Raw genomic sequence first — 23,768 nt, 5'->3', positions numbered from 1 at the left:
ACTACCCCAAACCGACACTTGTAGTATATTAATATATGACAATATTTTCTGGAATTTCTGCGTTTCATTCGATTTTCTTCATCAGTGGTTGAAAACTCACTTTTGAACAAATTTTCCTTCACAAAAAGTTTTATTTTTAGTAGACTAAATTTTTCAAATGTGTTAAGAAGCATAGAATTTTCTCTGATTTTTAAGAATGTATGGAATTCCATGACTGGAATGGAAATAACACTTTGATATTTCTTGAGGGAATCCTTAGGGATCCAAACTCGGTCCTGGAGGGCCATTGTTGCAGAGTTTAGCTCCAGCTAACCTCAACGCACCTGCCTGGAAGTTTCTAGTATGCCTAATTAGACCTTGATTACCCTTATGTATAGAAAATATATTTCCCTATATATGAATGATCAATATATTACATGATTTAACAGTATATTTGAAAATATACAAAAAAATATATTGCGTAAATATATTACAATATATTGAATAATACATAAGGAATTGCTGCTTTTCATATATTGAAAAATATGATTATATATTTACTAATATATCATAATGTATGTAATTTTATATTCAGTAATATACTTCATAATATATAGATTTATATGTGATCAGATATGGTACTGCATGCATAATATATTGCAGATATATTTACTCATGTAGTATAATCAAATATATTATGTAACACATTTCTTAAATTTTATAATTATTTACATTTTAAGTGTTTCGTATTTTCGTAGTTAGTTAACAAAAGCACACCTGCATTTACTAAAGTTTCTACCAAAGAGACTATCACTGAACTATAGCGTGCACAACAATTACTTTTTAAATAAAGTTATTATAGTCTTAATGATGATCAATGGTAACCCCAAAATCTCACACATACCAGAAAACCTTTTAAATTCCAAAATAATACAACTTCAAACACGAACAGATCTCCCCCTATATCAATATTGAGCCAAACACATAAAATAGCACTTCATTTTAACATGTACTGTCCTTTAATAGCCAGAAGCAAAGCATGCTGGGAACTAGAAGTCTGTTGTATCCACTGATTGTAACTCATTCCATGAATGTGTGTATATATGCGAGTACAATACATTCACATTTATATGGGAACATGTATGTGCAGTATATGTACACAATAAAAGGATAAAAAAATTATGAAAGTAATGCTTTTTTTGTCTTCATTTATATGTATCAATATATAGCCATACATGGTCAATGCATATATTGCAGTATATTGAAAAATATAAGCACTAGTTTCCCATATATGGAGATTTATTATGTAATATATCGCATTATATTTTGCGGTACATATTTTTTTGTTCCGTAAGGGTAGCTGGTTCAGGTGTGTTGAAGCTAAACTCTGCAGGACAGTGACCCTCCAAGGACTAAGTTTGGAGACCCCTGCTATAAGATATGTTTCACTATTTGCTAGGACCTGCACTACCAGTGTAGATGCAGAGAAAGCAGGGAAAGCTACTATTTGGCCAACATTTCGAGGACCTCAGTGTAAACACCAGCTTGAGAGTAAAGTCTTTTGAAATGAGTCACTTTTCGGTTAGGCAACGGAGAGGAGACGCCGAGCGACGCATCCCAAAACACAGACATGGTCAAACAAGTGGTAACAACAATATGTTTTGTTCTTTTTCATTGCATTATAAGTTACTGGGCGTTTATGTCCTCTTGTAGCATCCACTCATCCACAAAAAACAGCATACCAGCGATTGCCAGGTATTTTGGCACCAAAGGTCGCTATGAGGAGGTTAACACGCACTTAATCGACGATATTTTGGCCATAAACAACTCTCTCGTGAAGCTGCCTTCCTCGACATGCAGCGAAATTCATTTGACAGCTATAGTCCGGCACGGGACGAGGTTCCCTACCTCTAAAAACATTCAGAAGATGCGCAATTTTTATGATCTTGTCGTTCGTAACGCGACCAACAATTTAAAGTATTTGTCAGAGATAAAGTCACATTGGGAGATGTGGTACAAGGATGAGATGGACGGGCGACTGGTGGACAAGGGTCGTGAGGATCACAGGCACCTGGCGCAGAGACTCATTACATGGTTCCCCTCTTTACTGACCACGGACAATTTGCGTAAAGGACGCGTGAATCTAACCACCAGCTCCAAGCACAGGTGTGTGAACAGCACCATCGCTTTCAGAGAGGGACTAATGACAGGACTCGGCATAGAAGGTAAATGCATGAGGACCCAGCCCTGCAGTTACCGCAAGCACTGAATCAACTGCATGCCATACTGTTAAATCATTGTTTTCCAGCCACATGTTCCACATGTTTAAATTAGCCTTCACTATTCTGGGGGCTTTCATACATGATAGTGCACAATAGTGTTCACTTGTTTCACCTCTCAGTAGAGAGAAAATGGAGACTTGCTCAAATCTGGTGTAATCAACCAAACAATTCCATCACACATGCCTGTTGCTTTTCTTCATGCTCTCATATATATATATATATATATATATATATATATATATATATATATATATATATATATATATATATATATATCATCATCATTATGATTAGTTATTTTACCTTGACAGCAATGAGATTCAGTGAAAAACATACAGTGATTGTCCTTGTCTGATTTTCCTGATATATTGGTATAATAATCACTGATATTATTGTTCTGTCACCTAAATTTTGCTCTGCGGTGATGTTTATTCAATCACGCTGTGTTTTATGTATTACACATGCCCAAATGTTGAATTACACAAATCATTTATCTTTTAAAAAACATTCTAAAGAGGCGCAAACTAATTTTAAATTGTTTTTTGGGGCTCTTGTGGACCTTTATCAATGTGCCTAGGTTGTGTTTGTTGCCTTGATTAAACATTATATAGCCTATATAGTATATGCTTACAGTTCACACCCAAAGAGAATGGTAGCTAAATGGGAAAAACAGAAAACACCTTAAAAAAAATGCATTCTGAACAATACATTTTAACTAACCTATTCTTATTAGAAATCTATATGTGACCTGGACCACAAAACCAGTCATAAGGGTCCGTTTTTTGAAATTGAGATTTATACAACATATGATATAAATCTGAATAAATAAACTTTCCATTGATGTATGGTTTGTTAGGAGAGGACAATATTTGGCCGAGATACAACCATTTAAAAATCTGGAATCTGAGGGTGCAAAAAAATTTAAATATTGAGAAAATCGCCTTTAAAGTTGTCCAAATGAAGTCCTTAGCAATGCAGATCCACTCACAAAAATACATTTTTGATATATTTATGGTAGTAAATTTACAAAATATCTTCATGGAACATGATCTTTACTTAAAGCTGCAGTCCGCAACTTTTTTTGAGTTCAAAATTTACAAAAATGATATAATGAGAATGTACAACATGAATCCATCATTATGATACACTTATAATAAGTGTTTATATTCTGACTATTTCAGACCGGACTGGTAGGACCCGCCGCAGAGTATCACAGTAACTGCGTGACTCGCCATAGACATACACGGAGAAAAGTAGCTCCGGCTACAATGTTCTTCCACAAGACGCGTGCAGTTCTGTTTATTAACCGCTAGAGGGCCAAAAATCACAGACTGCAGCTTTAATATCCTAATGATTTTTGGCATAAAAGAAAAATAGATAATTTTGACCTATACTATTTATTGTTGGCTATATTGCTACCTGTGCGACTTACAACTGGTTTTGTGGTCCAGGGTCACACGTTTACAGAGTAAAATATTGCAATTCCAGTTTTAAGAGTCAAAGTGCCATGGTTATAAACCCATAATGTCAGTTCAGTCTCTCTTTTTATGTTTTATTTGCTTCAGTTGAGTTGGAACCTGCTGTGAACGACGCTTTGATGCGTTATTTTGACCAGTGCGAACGTTTTGTGAAGGAAGTGGAGGACAACAAGAGTGCCTTGGAGGAAGTGAAACGTTTCAACGAAGGCCCTGAGATGAAAAGAGTAATGGAGAAAATGGCTGACAGGCTGGAGGTCCCTTACACTAGCATCACTGATGGTCAGTAATTGTATAATATGATCATGACCCAGTTACACAGTCCCTGCTGAAGTGCTGAAATAAAGCAGCGTCCAATATGTTATTGTGCAATTTAAAAGTGTGATAATGTTCTCATTATTTTTTGTTATGTTTTATGGAAAGAGCCGTTTCAATTTCACAACACATGATTCAATTTCACTTGGCTCTAAATGTTACGCACTTCATGCAACCACAACCACAGAACTTTGCACACGTGTATATTCCTGCACAGTCTTCCTTCCCGAATGCATGTCAGGCTGACCTCAGTTCACATGTCAAATAAACGTGTTTAGATGAGAACTTAAAGACAGAACCATAATTTTCCTCATAACTCTATTCATTGTTTGTCTTTTCACATTTCTTCTGCAGTGATCCAATTGGATTAGAGGTTCTTGAAGATGGTTTATAAATGTCAAAAATCAATGGACAAAACTGGTGGAGTGAGACCATAATTCAAATTGATTGACAGGGCTGGGCTTCCAAAGTTCAAAATTTGACATGGATTGCAACCATATCACTAATCTGTACCATAATTTAGATAGTAAAATGTAACCACAGAAAAGAAAAGTTAGCATTTTCAGCATACAGTCACAAATTTTGGTGAAATTTAAAAAAAAAAGTTTTTTTTTTAAACAATATAAACCTTATGAGAAGCAATTGAATTCCAGCACCTTTGCTGTTAAAAGCTGAAATATGCATGTTTATAATGTTAAAATACCTACTCCTATTTCAGTTTCTCACTTAAAGGGTTAGTTCACCCAAAAATGAAAATTTTCACCCTCATGCCGTTCCACACCCGTAAGACCTTCGTTAATCTTCAGAACACAAATTAAGATATTTTAGTTGAAATCCGATGGCTCCGTGAGGCCTCCATAGGGAGCAATGGACACTTCCTCTCTCAAGATCCAGAAAAGTACTAAAAACATATTTAAATCGGTTCATGTGAGTACAGTGGTTCAATATTAATATTATAAAACAACGAGAATATTTTTGGAGCGCCAAAAAAACCTAAATAACGACTTATTTAGTGATGGTCAATTTCAAAACACTGCTTCGGGAAGATTCGGAGCATAAATGAATCAGTGTATTGAATCTGCTGTTCGGAGCACCAAAGTCACGTGATTTCAGCCGTTGGCAGTTTGACACGTGATCTGAATCATGATTCGACACACTGATTCATTTGTGCTCCAATGCTTCATGAAGCAGTGTTTTGAAATCAGCCATCACTAAATAAGTCATTATTTTGTTTTTTTGGCGCTCCAAAAATATTCTCGTCGCTTTATAATATTAATATTGAACCACTGTACTCACATGAACCGATTTAAATATGTTTTTAGTACCTTTATGGATCTTGAGAGAGGAAGTGTCCACTGCTCCCTATGGAGGCCTCACGGAGCCATCGGATTTCAACTAAAATATCTTAATTTGTGTTCCGAAGATTAACAAAGGTCTTAAGGGTGTGGAACGGCATGAGGGTAAGTAATAAATGACAGAATTTTCATTTTTGGGTGAACTAACCCTTTAAAATGTAGAAAAAATGTGGGACAGTATCCATTTTAAAGGCACAATATGCATGTTTTATATTAAAATATCCAAAACCCACTTGCGCAGTGTTATATATTTTATTCAGCTGTGTACTTACATTATCCTAAATGTTTCCAAGAATTTGTAAATTAATTCACATTTTAGTGCCCGTCCCTCCCTTGTCACTTGTCGCCTGTCAATGACATAATATTAATCCTGTAACCATGGCAACGTCTAGCGGCACGCTGTTGTTGTTTCGTTCAAACATTATGGACCACGGCAAACTTTGGAAAAAAAAGGAGAAATAAAACGAGGATCAATATCGGCGTGGCGTTGAAATGAATGAAACTGAAATGTCCTCATTCCTTTCTATCCCTGCCCTGGGGCTCGCGTGTGGCACTGATATCTGTTTCTCATTAGCAGTCGCGCCTGCGATTCTCGGCCACGCCTTGCTTTATACCGCAGTCATGTTAAAAACATGAATGTTCAGAGAGTTACTCAGACAAGTGCACTAACAGAGTGAGAGAGGAAAGAACGTTGAACAGTGTTGCTACTGCAGTCTTTATTACGACCATTAGATGGCAGTGTTGATCGTTTTTCTTGGCCCCCATAAAGGAAGAAAGTGCAAAAATATCAGATTGCCATATACACCAGCACATGCTTTTATCAAAGTTTTACCGAGTTTTGTTTTATTTATTTATTTATTACAAAGATATGTGCAATGTACTGTCTAATTTGGCCTACTGTCTAATGCTTTAGCAAATGTCACATTGTCTTAATATTTATTTTACTTTGTAGATTCAGTGGAAGCGGCATTCTACCTGTGTGCATACGAGTTTACTATCCGCGAAGTGAACTCACCCTGGTGCCAGTTGTTTGATGAGGTTGATGCACAGGTACTGGAACGGAGCAGTTTTTCCTGTTTGCCCTTATTTGCTTATCTTAGTAGGTTATATTTAAGCATATCAGGAGTATTTCTTCCTCCCATGGAAAATTAAACAAATAAAATCTGTGCTGTCATTAAATTCTGACAGGTTAAAGGCCCTTTAATTTTCAGTTTGCCATCTTCAAATCAATTAATTCAGAGTAGAAACAGTTGTCTGTGATTGTTTTTAATTTATATAAGGGAATTTATATAAGAGAAAATTGCTCTTATATAAGATGCATTTTTTCCCAGTTGTAGCTGATCATGTGAAGTCATACTATAGCTTTGTGTGAAGAACAAGTGGAATTTCACATCATGAAATAAATATTTTTCTCCAATACATGTTGGCCACAATTATTGGCACTCCTAGAAATTATTATGAGTAAAATATCTCTGAAGTATATTCCCATTCATATTTACATTTTTTAGCACACCAGGGTGATCATGAACATGATATTGTCCAGCCATGACTTCCTGTTCCACAGGAGTATAAACATGAGGAAACACAAAAGCCAAATTCCCTTAATCATTCATTACAATGCGTAAAACCAAAGAATATAGTTATGATGCACAGCAAAAGATTGTTGAGCTTCACAAAATGGCTGTAAGAAAATAGCTAAAGCATTGAAGATCCCCATTTCCACCATCAGGGCAATAATTAAGAAGTTCCAATCAACTAAACATGTTACAAATCTGCCTGGAAGAGGACATGTGTCTAAATCTTCCTAATGCCCGGTGAGGAGGAAAGTTTGAGTGGCCAAAGACTCTCCAAGGATCACAGCTGGAGAATTGCAGAGATTAGTTGAGTCTTGAGTCTCAGAAAGCCGAAAAAAATTGATCAAACAACACCTACATCCCCATAAGTTGTTCGGAGGGTTTCAAGAAAAATCCTCTGCTCTCATCCAGAAACAATCTCCAGTATATTCAGTTGTCAGGCAAGACTCGAACTTCAAACGGGATCGGCTTCTATGGTCAGATGAAACTAAAAAAAGAGCTTTTTGGCAGCACACTCACCAGATGGGTTTGGTGCACATGGAAAAAGAGTACCCCATGTCCACGGTTAAACATTCTGCTGGATCTTTAATATTGTGGGCCTCTTTGTTTTGATGGAGGTCCTGGACATCTTGTTCAGATACATGGTATCATGGATTCTACCAAATATCAACAGATAAAAAACCTGACCGCTTCTGCTAGAAATCCAATAATGGGCAGAGGTTGGATCTTCCATCAGGACAATGATCCAAAACAAACATCAAAACCAACACAAAAATGTGTCACTGAGCACAAAATGAAGCTTCTGCCATGGCCATCCCAGTCCCCTGACCTGAACCCTAAAGAAAATGATTGGAGTGAACTGAAGAGACGAAGCACCAACATAGAGCTGGGAATCTGAAGGATCTGTAGAGATTCTGCATGAAGGAATGGTCTCTGATCTCTTGTCAGGTGTTCTCCAAACTGATCAGGCATTATATAAGACGACTAAGAGCTGTTATCTTGGCAAAAAAAGGTTGCAAAAACTTTTGAATACCAATAATTGTGGCCAACGTGTTTTGGAGAAAAACATTTATTTCACAATGTGAGTATCCCCCCACTTTCAATTCTTTCCCTTAAATTAAAGGTTATAATTTTGTGATTTTTTTTTGAATGAAAGATCAAAAGGATAAACAATGCAGATTTATTTTCACAGCCACCTTTGCTCATAATTACTAAGGGTGCCAATAATTGTGGAGGGCACTGTGTGTATATATATATATATATATATATATATATATATATATATATATATATATATATATATATATATATACATACATACACAGACTACTATTTAAAAGTGTTTTTTTTTTTAAAGAAAATAATACTTTTATTTAGCAGGAATGCTTAAATTTGTCAAAATTAACAGTAAAGACTTTTACATTGTTACAAAAAATTATATTTCTTAAAAATACAAAAAATAGTATTGTGTATTTTTGAGTGAATTAATGTAGCCTTGTATAGTTTTTAATATATTTAAAAATGAAATTTATTCCTATGATGGCAAGACTACTTTTACATTTCCAGCAGCCATTTCTGTTTGTCCAAGTCTTAAGTGTCAAATAATTCTTCAGAAATCATTATAATATGCTGATTTGCTGCTCAAGAAACCTTTATTACTATTATCGATGCTGAAAACACTTCTGTTGCTAATATTATTTTGTGGAAACCATGATACCACAAGGATTCTTTGATGAACAAAGTTCAAAAGAACAGCATTTATTTGAAATTGAAAGCTTTTGTAACATTATAAATGATTTCATGTCACTTTTGATCAAGTTAATGTAAAAGTATTTATTTCGTTAAAATAAATAAATAAATGTAGCCTTGGTGAGCATTCAAAAAAATCGTATCGACCCCAAGCTTTTGAACGGTAGTGTATGTTTTAAAATACAGCTTATATCAATGTGGATTTTAAATTCAGAATGTTAGTCTAATGACAACAAATATATTTCTGAATGTTATTGCACACTGATGAGAGGTTATATGTTCCTGAAGATGTTTGAAGGCACAGTGTTATGTCTCTTAAGGTGATGGAGTACTCTGGTGACCTGAAACAGTACTGGAAGCGAAGCTATGGACATGATATCAACAGCAAGTCCAGCTGCATTCTCTTCCATGATCTCTTCCATCGTCTTGACCAAGTTGTATCCCAAATCAAGTAAGAACACTGTGACATGTCTTTTTATATAATGCATATATGAAAGAATTTATGCTATCTCAACTTTATTCAAAAATCCATCTACATTTATTTGCCATTGTGCTGGTGTTTCTTAAAGGATTAGTTCACTTTAAAATGAAAATTTCCCCATGATTTACTCACCCTCAAGCCATCCTAGGTGTATATGATGTTCTTCTTTCAAATGAATACAATCGGAGTTATATTAACAATCACTCTGATGCTCCTAAGCTTTATAATGGCAGTACACGGAAACCACCTGTTTGAAGCTCAAAAAGTGCATCCATCCATCATAAACATTCTCCACATGGCTCCGCCTTCCGTATTCAACTTACGAAAAAAGCGTTACTGACGTTACTTGTTTCATAAGTTGAATACGGAAGGCATAGGACATAGCGTAAGCGTTTTGAACTGTGAGAGGCATTACACTTTCTTTCTAAGTTGAATACGGAAGGTGGTCTGGCAGAAGCTAGTTATTTTACTTTATAACGTGTTAAATGTGGATATTTTTCTCACACAAATGCATCGCTTCACTTCAGAAGGCCTTTATTAAAGGATTAGTTCACTTTTAAATAAACTTTTCCTGATAATTTACTCACCCCTATGTCATCCAAGATGTCCATGTCTTTTTTTCTTCAGTCGAAAAGAAATTAAAGTTTTTGATGAAAACATTCCAGGATTTTTTTCCATATAGTAGACTTGAATGGGCACCAAACAGTTGAAGGTCAAAATTAGTTTCACTGCAGCTTCAAATTGTTCTACACGATCCCAGATGAGGAATAAGGGTCTTATCTAGAGAAACCAGCGCTCATTTTCTGAAAAAAATTGAAAATTATATAAGTTTTAACCATAAATGCTCATCTTGAACTAGCTCTCTTCTTCTTCTTTATTAGAATTCCGGCAGTGTAGACACTGCTAAGTGTATTACTGCCCTCCACAGGTCAAAGTTTGAACTAATTGTTATATACTAGCATATAGAGTGCCTCAGGGATGACGCATTTTTGTAGACAAAACCCGGAAGCGAGTTAGCATTTTAGGACTTCCGGTTCCAACGGCGTCAAGTCTATGGATTTTTTGAATGGGTTTTTGCTAAATCGCCTGAAATAAGGTCTGTGGTTAACAAAGCCTCTAAATACTTTAACGTTTTGATCTATGACATAAAACACACCAGTTATAACCTGCTTGTGATTTTTTTAAACTTTTACTGTGTCTTAAAATCGGCGGTTGCTAACAAATTGTTAAAAGGGACTACTTCCTTTGGCGGGGACTTTAGACGTCATCATTAAAAACGTTTGGACAGCATTTCTCATGAAAACGTGGATAAGTATTAATAACAGCGCAGATCATAATCAGCGAGCATGTTTTTAAATAAAGTTGTTTTCTAAATAAAGTTTGAGGAAGCTTGGTGGTGGTGACGTTGATCCGCGGCCATGGTGTGCTGTAGTCCGTTTATAGCCTACTGTTAGCCTTTTATATCTGACGACTTTATTTAGGCTTCAAAATCTATAAATGTTGTGTTAACTTGTAAAGATTATCTTGATAGACAAAACATGTAAGTGTCATAACCCTTTGTTAAACACAGAGCTTATTTTCTGCGATTTTCCAAAAGTCTATGGGAAAAATGCATAGGCTTTCAACCGAGGGAACCCGTGCGCCGCTAACTTCCGGGTTGGCCTACAAAAACGCATCATCCCTGGGGCACTCTATTGCATATAAAAATTAGTTCAAAACTTTGACCTGTGAACTATTCTAATAAAGAAGAAGAAGAGAGCTAGTTCAAGATGAGAATTTATGGTTAAAACTTATATAATTTTAAATTTTTTGAGAAAATGAGCAGTGGTTTCACTAGATAAGACCCTTATTTCTCATCTGGGTTCGTGTAGAACAATTTGAAGCTGCAGTGAAACTAATTTTGACCTTCAACTGTTTGGTGCCCATTCAAGTCTACTATATGGAAAAAAATCCTGGAATGTTTTCATCAAAAACTTTAATTTCTTTTCAACTGAAGAAAGAAAGACATGGACATCTTGGATGACATGCGGGTGAGTAAATTATCAGGAAAAGTTTATTTAAAAGTTGACTAATCCTTTAACTCCCAGGAGCCGTGTGGAGTACATTTGTGATGGATGGATGGATGCACTTTTTGAGTTTCAAACAGGTGGTTTCTGTGCACTAAAATTATTAGGCTTACGAGCATCAGAGTGATTATTAATATAACTCTTGGCTTGAGGGTAAGTAAATCATGGGGTAGTTTTCATTTTAAAGTTAAAACAATCCTTTAAGTTAAAAGATTAGTTCACTTCAAACTTCAAAGTTCCTGATAATTTACTCACCCCCATGTCATCCAAGATGTTTGTATTTCTTTCTTCAGTCGGAAAGAAATTAAGGTTTTTGAGGAAAACATTTCAGGATTTTTCTTCATATAGTGGACTTGAATGGCTACCAATGGCTTAAAGGTCCAAATTGCAGTTTCAATGCATCTTCAAAGAGCTCTACACGATCCCAGCTGAGGAATAAAGGCAGGAACACACCAAGCCAACGGTCGGCCGTCTGGCAGTTTTTGTTAGTCGGCCGACTAAGTTTTCTCAGTGTGTTCCGCACCGTCGGCTGAAGTTGGTCCTCATCTGCTTTTTTTCGGCCAATTCGAAATGTTGAATCAGCGTCGGAGCTCGTCGGTCCGTCGGGCCATCTAATCATTCTGGGGTGAGTTTCCCGAAAGCATCGTTAGCCAACTATGGTCGTAAGTCCCATTGAACTCTATTGGTAACGACGGAACTTGCAACCATAGTTCGCTTTGGGAAACGCACCCCTGATTGGCTGTTCAGCTACTGCCACCTGCTGGTTCGGAAAGGCATTTCATCTCACGCAGGCGCAGAACTGACGTGCTACTTGGCCGTCGGCTGTTTAGCGTCGGTTTGGTGTGTCAGGCCAACTCTGGACACAGACGTTGCTGACGTGAGCCAACCCCACAGTCTGCTTTCGTCGCCACTAGTTCGTCGGCGTCGGCTTGGTGTGTTCTGGCCTTAAGAGTCTTGTCTAGCGAAACGATTGGCTGTTTCCTAATCATGTTGGAAAGGTCACGCGTGACGTAGGCGGAAGTGTTTACAAAGCGAGCATGCAAATGTTCAGTCAAACCGCATTTACAAAAAAAGGTAAAACAACAATGTCGGACGATTTTGAAGTTGGAGGAGAAAATGAGATGGAGTTTTTCACCCTACCGCGGTACTTCCGCCTACATCAAGTGTGACCTTTCAACGTAATGTGTTGCGCATCGCAGAGCTAGTGCAAGATGAGCATTTGTGGTTAAAAGTATATAGATTTTTATTTTTTATTTTTTTAGAAAATGACAGGTTGTTTCACTAAATAAGACCCTTATTCCTCCTCTGGGATCATGTAGAGCCCTTTGAAGCTGCATTGAAACTGCAATTTGGACCTTCAAACCATTGGTAGCCGTTGAAGTCCACTTTATGTAGAAAAATCCTGGAATGTTTTCCTCAAAAACCATAATTTCTTTTCGACTGAAGAAAGAAAGACATGAACATCTTGGATGACACGGTGGTGAGTAAATTATCAGGGAATTTGAATTCTGAAGTGAACTAATCTTTTCAAACCTTTTACTTTTGTTTCACAAATGGCCTTGGAGGAAAAAAATACTTTTGAAGTTTTATTCCCACAAAAGAGACGGGGACCAGCTTTCCTTTCTTAAAAAGAATAAAGTATCTGGTAGCTGCTTTCACAGCGGTATCAGTTATTATGGCTGAGAAGAAATTGAATAAGTTCAGCAGGTACAAACGGACGGCCCTTGAAAAGACTTTGTTTTCTTAGCTAGTTGTGTCTAAGTTTAGCTGTGAATGTGACAGCCTTACTCAACATCAGTTTCACCCTTTTGTTTACTTCTGTGTATTTTATTTTTAAGAAACCATTTGAAATGAGCAAAAGAGAAAAAGCTGATTACACATTTCTTTCTGTTTTTGAGAGAAACAGTTGTAAAAGTGACAAATTTGGTTTTGTTCGTACATGGTTCATTTATGAAAAACATTGAATGAAACCCACATTTTATAATTGAAGTGCCTTTTTAAAGGTGCCCTAGAACTTTTTTTAAAATCATGTAATATAAGTCTAAGGTGTCCCCTGAATGTGTCTGTGAAGTTGCAGCTCAAAATACCCCATAGATTTTTTTTTATTCATTTTTTAACTGCCTATTTTGGGGCATAATTAGAAATGAGCCGATTCAGGGTGTGTGGCCCTTTAAATCTGGTGCTCCACACCCCAAGAGCTCGCGCTTGCCTTAAACAACATAAAAAAAGTTCAAACAGCTAATATAACCCTCAAAATGGATCTTTACAAAGTGTTCGTCATGCAGCATGTCTAATCGCGTAAGTACAGTGTTTATTTTGATGTTTACATTTGATTCTGAATGAGTTTGAGGCTATGCTCCATGGCTAACGGCTAATGCTACACTGTTGGAGAGATTTATAAAGAATGAAATTGTGTTTATGAATTATACAGACTGCAAGTGTTTAAAAATGAAAATAGCGACGGCTCTTGTCTCCGTGAATACAGTAAGAAACGATGGTAACTTTAACCACATTTAACAGTACATTAGCAACATGCTAACGAAACATTTAGAAAGTCAATTTACAAATATCACTAAAAATATCATGTTATCATGAATCATGTCAGTTATTATTGCTCCATCTGCCATGTTTCGCTGTTGTTCTTGCTTGCTTACCTAGTCTGTTGATTCAGCTCTGCACATCCAGACGTTAATACTGGCTGCCCTTGTGTAATGCCTCAATCATGGGCTGGCATATGCAAATATTGGGGGCGTACATATTAATGATCCCGACTGTTACGTAACAGTCGGTGTTATGTTGAGATTCGCCTGTTCTTCGGAGGTCTTTTAAACAAATGAGATTTATATAAGAAGGAGGAAACAATGGAGTTTGAGACTCACTGTATGTCTTTTCCATGTACTGAACTCTTGTTATTTAACTATGTCGAGGTAAATTCAATTTTTGAATCTAGGGCACCTTTAAGGAAATTTTGAGAATAAGTTCAACATATATATGTGCTGTATGAACGAAATCACAGTAGACAATTAGTCTACCTATGTCTCTTGTGCTCATTAAGGCTGCATTCATTTGACAAAAACAGCAATACCGTGACACATTATTACAATTTAATTGACAATTTAATTTTTAACTGTGTTCTATTTTAATATTTTAAAACCGTTCTGTTGTTATTTGTTTTTTTTTGTGGAAACCGTGATACTGTGAGGATTCTTTGATGAACAGAAAGCATTAATAAATTTTATTTGAAAAAAGAAATCTTTTGTATCATTATAAGTGACTTTAATGTCACTTTTGATCAATTTAATGTGCCCTTGCTCAATAAAAGTATTAATTTCTTTTTTTTAAAAACCCTCTTTCTTACCCCAAACTTGGAAAAAAAAAAAATCAGAAAAATTGGGCATTGTGTGATCAAAAAAGTGTCTTAGATGAGAAGGAAGAAAAAAAAAAAAAAACTTGTGTAACCTGAGAGAACAGAGTTGATGATATTATCTGTCACCCTGGTTCCAGGCATTGCTCACGCCTGTCATGAGAAGGACATTGACTTTGACTTTGGTTACCTGCCCGTTGTTTGATCCATTCCTGTCTGATACTGACCGTCAAACCTCTTAGTAACCATTGTTGTCTACCCCAAATACAAGTGTTTGTCTAACCAGTAATATTGCTATTTGAGAGCAGTTGAGCATGCATAAAATCTGTATTTCTAGTTAAATATATAGCCTAACTAGCATCATAATACAAATACGCCTCACACCCACTGCCCACTTCACACACAGAGCCCCACACAACACATTACACAGAATACACAACATATGAACAGGAACTAGAGTGATATAATTCTCTTGTGTAATACTCAGCAATCCCCCTGTTCATTCTCTTTGGTCTGTTACACATCCTTTTTTGTGTTTGAATGTCATACTGAAAGTTAAGCAAACTTGGGTGTGGGAGATGTGTGTCATAAATTTACATGGCTGAGGGTATCCACAAATAAGGATATGCGTCCTTACATTTACATTTATGCATTTGGCAGACGCCAAGCCATTCTCTGGAAACCAAACCCATGTCTTTGACATTGCTCTGCTGTTTGAATGAAAAAAGCCATCATTTACTCACCTTCCTGTTGTTCCAAACAGAATGTCTCGACTGCTGTTGTCCCTATAAAGAATGTGGATAATTATTCATATTTATGAAATTTATTTGATGAAATGCTTCTGAATGTATGCCTCACTGTAAATTTTACTCTGTATTTCACACAAAGCTAATGTATGGTTCATAATTACACAACTATTCAAAAGATTGGAGTTGGGTAGGTTTTTTGTTTTTGTTTTTTGAAAGAAGACTCCTGTACTCACCAAATCTACATTTTTTTTTGAGAAAACAAAACTGTAATATTGTGAAATATTACTGATCAAGTCAAGTCAAAGTAAGTACAGGACTTGCTACTGCCAGTACATACACAACAAGCTGCTGTGAGCAAGTATGACATGCTGCTGCTGTACAAAATTGCATACATGAATTACCCATAACAGATCTATAGAGGTGGAGGAAGGCGGTGGGTTTCTGAAAGTGCGCTGCAACTGATACAGAAAATGCTGACCAAGTATCTGAAGGTTGAGCAGGAAGCTCATTGGTTCCAGCGTTATAAGTAGCCAATCAGCTGAGGCCTATAGAGAAAGGTGATTGATTGAGTTAAATTGAGTTAAAGGATTAGTTCACTTTAAATTGAAAATTACCTCAAGCTTTACTCACACTCAAGCCATCCTAGGTGTATATGACTTTCTTCTTTCTGATGAACACAATTGGAGTTATATTATAAATATCCTGATGCATCCAAACTTACGCACCGTCCACCGCCTTTCGTATTCAACTTAAGAAGATGGACATTGCGTCAGTTACACGTTTTCCTTAAGTTGAAAAGGGAAGGCGTAGGACATTGCGTAAGCGTTTTGAACTGCAAGAGTTTTACACTTTCTTTCTAAGTTGAACACGGAAGGCGTTCTGGCGGAAGCTCGATATTTTACTTTATAACTTGTTAAATATGGATATTTCTCTTACACAAACTCAGCCGTGTGGAGCCGTGTGGAATATGTTTATGATGGATAGATGCACTTTTTGAGCTTCAAACTCGTTGTTTTCTGTTTACTACCTTTATAAAGTTTGGATGCATCAGGATATTTAATAACATAACTCTGATTGTGTTCATCAGAAAGAAGAAAGTCATATACACCTAGAATTGCTTGAGGGTGAGTAAAGCTTGGGGGAATTTTCATTATAAAGTGAACTAATCTTTTAAGGACCTATCAGCATGCGTCATCTAGAGTTTCTGATAGGCAGATCAAGTCAAGTCACCTTGATTTATATAGCGTTTATACAATACAGACAATAATTGTCAATGATGCTTACAGAATTCAATTCTGCTGTAACGCAGCTCTAAAAAGGCAAGTGTCATTGTTCAGCTGAAGTCAGTTCTGTTCAGTTCAATGACTGTGTAAAGTTCATCAGTTATGAAATGATGTTCAATTCAGCTGTAAAGCAGGTCTGGAGAAAACAGTGATGTCATCATCCAGCTCAGCTCAGTTCTCATCCGATTGTGTCAGTGCTGTTAAATCAATAATATTGTTGAATACTAAGTGTCCCCAACTAATCAAGCCAAATACAACAGTGGCAAGGAACCCAAACTCCATCAGTTGTCAGAATGGAGAAAAATTTTTTCGGAAGAAACCAGGTTCAGTCTGGCCAAATGAACGAACATGGTTTGAACATGGTTTGAACCAGGCTGCGTCACAAGTCAGAATTGATTGATATCATTCAGAATATTTCATCCTGTTCCTTCACGTCGGCATATGCTGGGAGGAGGAGTTGAAGCTCACCATAGGGTCTGTATTTGTTTGGTTCTCGTGGTCTTGGCTGAAGATCGATGACTGCTGGGTCGACAAGGTCTTTACAGGGGAAACCGTCTCTAGGGCTTGTCTAGTTGCAGGGGTCTCTGCTGACATTCAGGGCTTTTGTGGTCATCTCTAGGTGCAGGTCCACCATCTAGATACAGACCGGATCCATCTGACTAAGGTAACCTCGGGATAAGGATGAGACAGCGAGACTAATATTAGTGTAGATGAAATTCCTCTTATGATGTAACAAGTACATCGGATGTTATGGGAAATGTTCCCAGTTCCAGTTGACCAAATTCATGCAGCCTAACAATCCAAAGGGATTTGAATTATAGAAATGTGATTGGGTGTTATGTGTATGCTAGATTATAGAGATGGGTTTTTAACCTAGATTTAAACTGACAAGAGTGTGTCTGCCTCCTGAACAATGCTAGGAAGTCTGTTCCAAAGTTTGGGTGCTAAATAGGAAAAGGATCTACCACCTGCAGTTGATTATGATGTTCTAGGTCTTGCCAACTGGCCAGAATTTTGAAACAGCATTGAATGTAAAGGACAGGCAAGCAGTTTAACCCAGAATATAAACAAAACTTTTTCTTTTTAAGCGTTTTCCCATAGAAAACCTTTATAAATAAAACACAACCTTTTAACACATTGTGTTCTGGGCTCATCTTGCCTGTATATAGTACTCATCATCAATTAGGTGTATGCTGAATTTGTTCTTTCAATATCACTTATTTAAGTGTTTTTCACGTTAGGTGTTTTAGAACATTTCACTGTTTTTAGTGATTGAAATACTGCAGCAGGTGCTGGATATGGATCATGGGTGCCCAAAACTTGCATTTTATTCACATATTTTAGTTTTCTTCTTTTGAGATGGAAAATGGACAGACCTGTAATGCAGTTCTATGGATGTTTTGCCCGGCCAGTCCCCGTGCCAGAAAACACTTTTTTTCTAGATTCTTTGATCAAGTCAAGTCACCTTTATTTATATAGCGATTTATACAATACAGATTGTTTCAAAGCAACTTTGATGATAACTGGAAAATAATGCATTTCAGCTGCCGTTCAGTTGAAGTCAGTTGATTCCGATCCATTGTAAAGATGATCAATTATTAAATTTCATCTATGAAGCAGTTTTGCAAAAAAAAACAAAAAAATGCCATTGTCCAGTTCAGTTGACATACAACAGCGTTCAACAATGTTGAATATTAAGTGTTGAAGAATAGAAAGTTCAAAAGGACAGCATTTATTTATTTGTAGTTGATGAGTTTAATGTGTTCTTGCTGAATACAAGTGTTAATTAAAAAGAGCAGCTTGAACATTATACTAAACTTCTTTAGTGTTTGAAGGAAAAAGACGGTCATACAAGTTTGGAACAGCGTGACAGTGAGTAATGATAGTTACAGATAGTTTTTTTAATCAACCTTTTAACATTTCCAGAAATCCAACCAAACAGGTTTTCAGTCGCTTATAGATAATCAGGCTGTTTTTTTCTTTTCCGTTTTTGATGGTGATAACTAAGCAAATGCAAAAGTAGGTAATAGTAAAAAAGCAAATCGAATGATTATACTCAATTAGGTGGTAAAATATTGTAGACAGATATGAATGTCCCTGACAGAACTAAATTCTTTAGGCTGTAATATTCAGACAGGTGTTAACTTAGATTTTTTTCATAGTCATTTTAAGATCTGTTTTTAATTCTAAAGAAGTGGTTTCAGATAGTTCCACTGAACCCTGGCAATGTTGTGTTTTGGTTACCATGTGTGAGAAAAGCCTAAGCATCTGTCATTTTCCAGGGTACCTGTTATTTAGAAACCCACTGCTTGATGTCAGAAGGATGTTGCAACATTAGATCAATTGAGTGCATTTTTAAAAATGTTCTACAAATGTTTTTATAATATTCTACAACTCTACAAATGTTTGACCAATCAGGCCCATCTGAGACATGATGTTCTTGCCAACCAAGCAAGTTACCAGTCCTGACATCTTTTTTCAGGTTTACAGTTTACACCATTTTATTTGGAGCAGTTTTTGTAAAAGGAAAACATAAAAACAGTCATATGTTATATTCAATTCAATTCACATTTATTTGTATAGCGCTTTTCACAATAAATATTGTTTCAAAGCAGCTTTACAGATAATGCATGTCAACATTACAATTTAAAGAATGCAGTTAGCAAATAATGTAATAATTTAGGCAATTAATTTACAATCACTGTTAGCAGTTTAATTGAATGTAGAAGCAATGAGCTCTTGGAAAAATGAATTACGTATTAACAATAATTAGGATATGTAGTAATTTGGGAATGTGCATGTTGATCCAGATGTTGCATCTTCTGAAGTTCTCGCAATTGTGTTGGACAACAGAAAAAAATTACCCTCAATTGTTAACCAGTTTTTAAACAGTCAGAATTCTCAAAGTACATTTAAGTGGTGATTCAGTAGTGCAATGAAAAAAATGCAAGAGATGCATTTTCTGAAAGATAAACTATGCGTTTTTAAAGTGCTGTGTCATGCTAATTCCGCAAAAGTAGAATGCGAAACCATGTTCTGTGTAGACTAAAACTCATAATATTACTTTGTACTGACATCATCTCTGACAAATCTTCCTCCATTTGCCAATTGATCAGCCTATTTGCGGTGAAAGTTTGTTGTTTGTTTAGCTTTTAATTGGCTCTCTCAAATGTATGTTTATGACGTGATGGCTTTAAAATACATATTTAGAAATCCCTGCACCGGCCCATTTATGATCAATGTGCTTTATGAATGATTTTATGAATGATTGCGTGGTGCAGGTGGTGTTTATTGCTGGTTCTCTTCTGCAATAAGTTGGGTTTTGAGTTGTGAACTCCCTGTTCACGTTCACATTGTTCTCAGTATAAAGACATGGACGTTGATATATGTATATAGATTTTTCTCTTTTTTTCTTTTCAATGATCACCTTTGTTCATGTTCAAAGGTTGTGGAGCACTCCTCTACAATCAGTGGTAGCAAACAGTAGGAAGGGACAAACCCACAGTGACGTATATGCTCTCATGCCATCTAAAAATCCCTTCCATTTTGTAATTCAAGTAGGTTGGGCTTTGTAATGAAAGGGCAATGTGAGATAACTCTTTCTTAAACTTGGAGGACATGCATTCAGGACTATTTTTAAGGTAGATTATGTAGAGTATTATATTGCATTGTTTTTAGTGGCAGGATTAGCTATTGTATTAGGTTGCAGGTGAATTTGACCCATTTAGTTTTTTTGAGTTGTCTGAAATACTGGATAAATTATGGTTTTCTGCTCGAATTTGTTACTTTTCTCATTTAGGGTTATGAACATGCTTGTAAAGTGTCAATACATTGATGTGTTGTGGAATGTGCATACAAAACTTCTAAAACAATTATGATGTTAGCGGGTCAATTTGACCCGCATACATTCGTGGCTAAAGGCAGCTGCACATACCCAAATTAAAAACATTTTTTAATGTGTTTTATGTCAGTTTCTCAAATACTCTCAAGGTGATGATACACGTGGCAACTTTTTGAGCAATGTTGCCATCAACGGGCAAACTGATGAGACAGGGCAACTTATTAGGGCAACGGACAGATAGCAGCAACTAATCAGAAAGGAGAAAATCTATTGCCAACCCAATAAATACTTTATTATAAACACTTGTTGGGCACTTTATTTCAACTTTTCAAATATCTTCTTCATTTTTATTAAATATAAATGCCTTTCCGATCTGATTTGTGATAGGAAGAGGGAGAAGAGTGAGTTTGGCAAAAGGCGGATTCAAACCCACGTCAATCGTGTCAAAAGCTACATTCACATGCCATATGCCCTGCATACAAGCCTACTCCACTACAGACATCATCAAACTGTGTCTTTTTAGTATTTGACTGAAAATATTCAATGGCAAAATTCCAGCAAACAGACATTAAATTGGACACTTGGTGTTTTAAGCATTAAATGAGGTAAATTCTCTGTTTTGGGTTGACACATGACAACTTACCAACGTAAAAAGATATAAGTTCACTCTCCTTTTCTTTGCTCCACTGCCGCTGAGAGGCCGCCATCTTGTTTAAATTTTTTTCTGAAATCTCCAAGTCGGTCACGTGATCGGCTGCTTGCATTCTGATTGGAGGATCTCAAAAAATTGCCCACGCCTGATCTAAAGTATCCAGATAGAAATTTGTTGCTCACCTTGAGGGTATTTACATATATAAGCTTTAAGTAGATGCTTTTTATTCAAATAAACTTACACAGTGAAGGCATACTTTTTTTTTATTAGTTCATCCATGTTCAGTTCACTGGGGATCGAGCCCATGATCTTGCTGTTGCTAGCGCAATGTTTTTTAACACATTTGTTAAAGTGTTTAAAAAATATATTTTAAAAGTTACAATTCTGTTAATAATATTATGTAAACAAAATTATTAAATGGTTTAAAATATATTTGCCTATTTAATTTTTTGTAATGTGGGAGAACTATTAATATGAATGACGGTAATTATGTTGCTCTCTATGGGAGATAAAAAACCTCTCGGGTTTCATCAAAAATATCTTAATTTGTGTTCCAAAGATGAATGAAGGTCTTACAGGTGTGGAACTACATCAGAGTGAGTAATTAATGACAGAAAGTTCATTTTTGGGTGAACTAACCCTTTAATTCCATTTTACTTATTGTCTTCTCTCTCTCTCAGCTCGGATGGTACTGTATTGCAGGCTGTAACAGTGCAGGTCGGCCATGCTGAGACGCTGATGCCCCTCCTCACCCTGCTGGATCTCTTCAAGGATGACACCCCTCTCAAATCAACTAACTTTGCAACCCAACAGAATAGAACATTTCGCAGTGGGCACATTGTGCCATATGCTGCCAATCTACTGGTAGTGCTGTATAAATGCCCGGAGGGGGTTAGAATGGGTGTGCGACTCAATGAGAAATCTTTGACCTTGCCTGGACTTACCGACCCCGTCCCTATGTATGAGGATGTGAAGAAACGCTACCGTGCTCTGCTGGATGGATGTGACCAAGAGACTGTGTGTAAAATGAACTATTCATGAAGATAAACAAACAATACGACTCACAAAGGCCAGCTCACTGACACTGTGAGCATCAACTGGCAAAAAGAAAATAAAAAATATTTCAAATAGGTTATATTACATTTTACTCTTGGTAGAACAGTATATGATAGAAAAAGATAGACATTATATATACATACTATCTAAAAAAATGTACCTGTATTACCAAATTTACCCCCACAGTATCACTTACTGATGTTATGAATGGACCAAAAAGAGACCAAAAATTTCAAAATAGTGAACTTTAAAAAAGGACATATTACAGGCAATAAAAGACAAATAATTTTTGACCAACAAACAAAATAAGCACTTTTTACATTTCACATAAAAAATATTTCAGTACTACAATGTCACGTTTAGTAAAGGTATTTACATTTAAAAAATATAGAAGATAACATTTTATCATGGCTGCATTTCTAAGCAATGAACCAGTGATTGTACTCTGTTTACATGATTGAATTGTAAATTACTGGTTTTGGTAGAGACTCCTGAGGCTTTTGTTCTTGTTTACTACTACAGTATTTCTGTTCATTTCTCAGTCGATTGTATATAATTTAATATGATCTGTTCAAACCAAAGACTGTTTTGGCCAATATAAAATGCAGTTTGCAGACTACATTTAAAAGTGGATTGAATTTGCATGCAGTTTTGTTCCTATAATGAAGGCCAATAAAATGAAGGCTACACTTCAAACACTACAACATACATTTGTTTTATCTTTATGGAAATTGAAAAAAAAAAAAAGTCATGGAAATGTCTATAGTGAATGACTTGTAGTTATGATCAACTATTAGACTAGAAATTACTATTTGTGAGTGCAATTACTTTAAAATGTTTTTACATTTTTTATCAGGAAGGACTGGAAATGTCAGGGAAACTCAATGGACAAAGTTTTGGGAGACTTTAAAAGATTTTACATGATTTGTCAGTTTGTTACAGAAATACATTAAACTGCACCTTCTCAGGTCTCATTTGTTAACATTAGTTTATTCATTAACTAACATAAACTAGCTAGTAAACTATTTTTTTTTTTTTTTTAAAGAAATTATTAACCTTTGTTATTGCTAGTTAAAGGTGCTACAGAGGATGTTTTGTTTTATACATTTTTGCAATATTACTTGAAACTGTCTTTACTAACTGATAAAAGACTATTTATTAGTTGCACTGAAAGGAATAATATTAATATACATAATCTGTGCACGAGGTAGAGCCTTCAAAACATCAGACAATCGTTTACTTGATCATCGCGTAAACGATTGGCCCTCTGGCTTGTCAATCACTGCCATGACGTTCCTTGTGAGAGACGTGCGCGGCTGCGCGCTCCAGTAACTTTCCACACTCCACAGGCGCCGCATGCAATGTTTTTGTCAGGAGACAGGAGTAACAACTGCAGATTATGAGTCACCTGCGGTGAGTCCGACATAATGAATCCACTAACACGACACAGTGAATGCCGGTGGTAAACACTCGTGTTCCAATACTTGTGCACGAGTTTTGGGAGGCGTTCCCTCGAAATGAGCTGTGAAGGAGGGGGGTTGTTCTTA

General features: G+C 36.2%; 1 protein-coding gene across 1 annotated transcript; it reads left to right on the top strand.

The window, feature by feature from the left end:
• Positions 1 to 1,484: 1,484 nt before the first annotated feature.
• On the top strand, positions 1,485 to 22,925 carry minpp1a (multiple inositol-polyphosphate phosphatase 1a). Its single transcript, XM_048191204.1, has 5 exons — positions 1,485 to 2,204; positions 3,827 to 4,018; positions 6,359 to 6,456; positions 9,050 to 9,180; positions 21,846 to 22,925. Exons 1-5 carry the CDS (start codon positions 1,610 to 1,612, stop codon positions 22,204 to 22,206), a joined length of 1,377 nt encoding a protein of 458 aa, XP_048047161.1. The 5' UTR covers positions 1,485 to 1,609; the 3' UTR covers positions 22,207 to 22,925.
• Positions 22,926 to 23,768: the final 843 nt, after the last annotated feature.

Source organism: Megalobrama amblycephala, linkage group LG5 (genome assembly GCF_018812025.1).
Source record: "Megalobrama amblycephala isolate DHTTF-2021 linkage group LG5, ASM1881202v1, whole genome shotgun sequence".
In the NCBI taxonomy this organism is placed as follows: domain Eukaryota; kingdom Metazoa; phylum Chordata; class Actinopteri; order Cypriniformes; family Xenocyprididae; genus Megalobrama; species Megalobrama amblycephala.
Note: the sequence above shows the minus strand (reverse complement) of the source record. Positions and strands in the feature narration are given on the sequence as shown.

Excerpts from the sequence above, each read along its gene's own strand:
- minpp1a (XM_048191204.1), top strand. The coding sequence starts at position 1,610 with ATGGTCAAACAAGTGGTAACAACAATATGTTTTGTTCTTTTTCATTGC. Across the intron at positions 6,457-9,049 it reads TTGATGAGGTTGATGCACAG|GTGATGGAGTACTCTGGTGA; the intron begins GTACTGGAACGG and ends ATGTCTCTTAAG. Across the intron at positions 9,181-21,845 it reads CAAGTTGTATCCCAAATCAA|CTCGGATGGTACTGTATTGC; the intron begins GTAAGAACACTG and ends TCTCTCTCTCAG.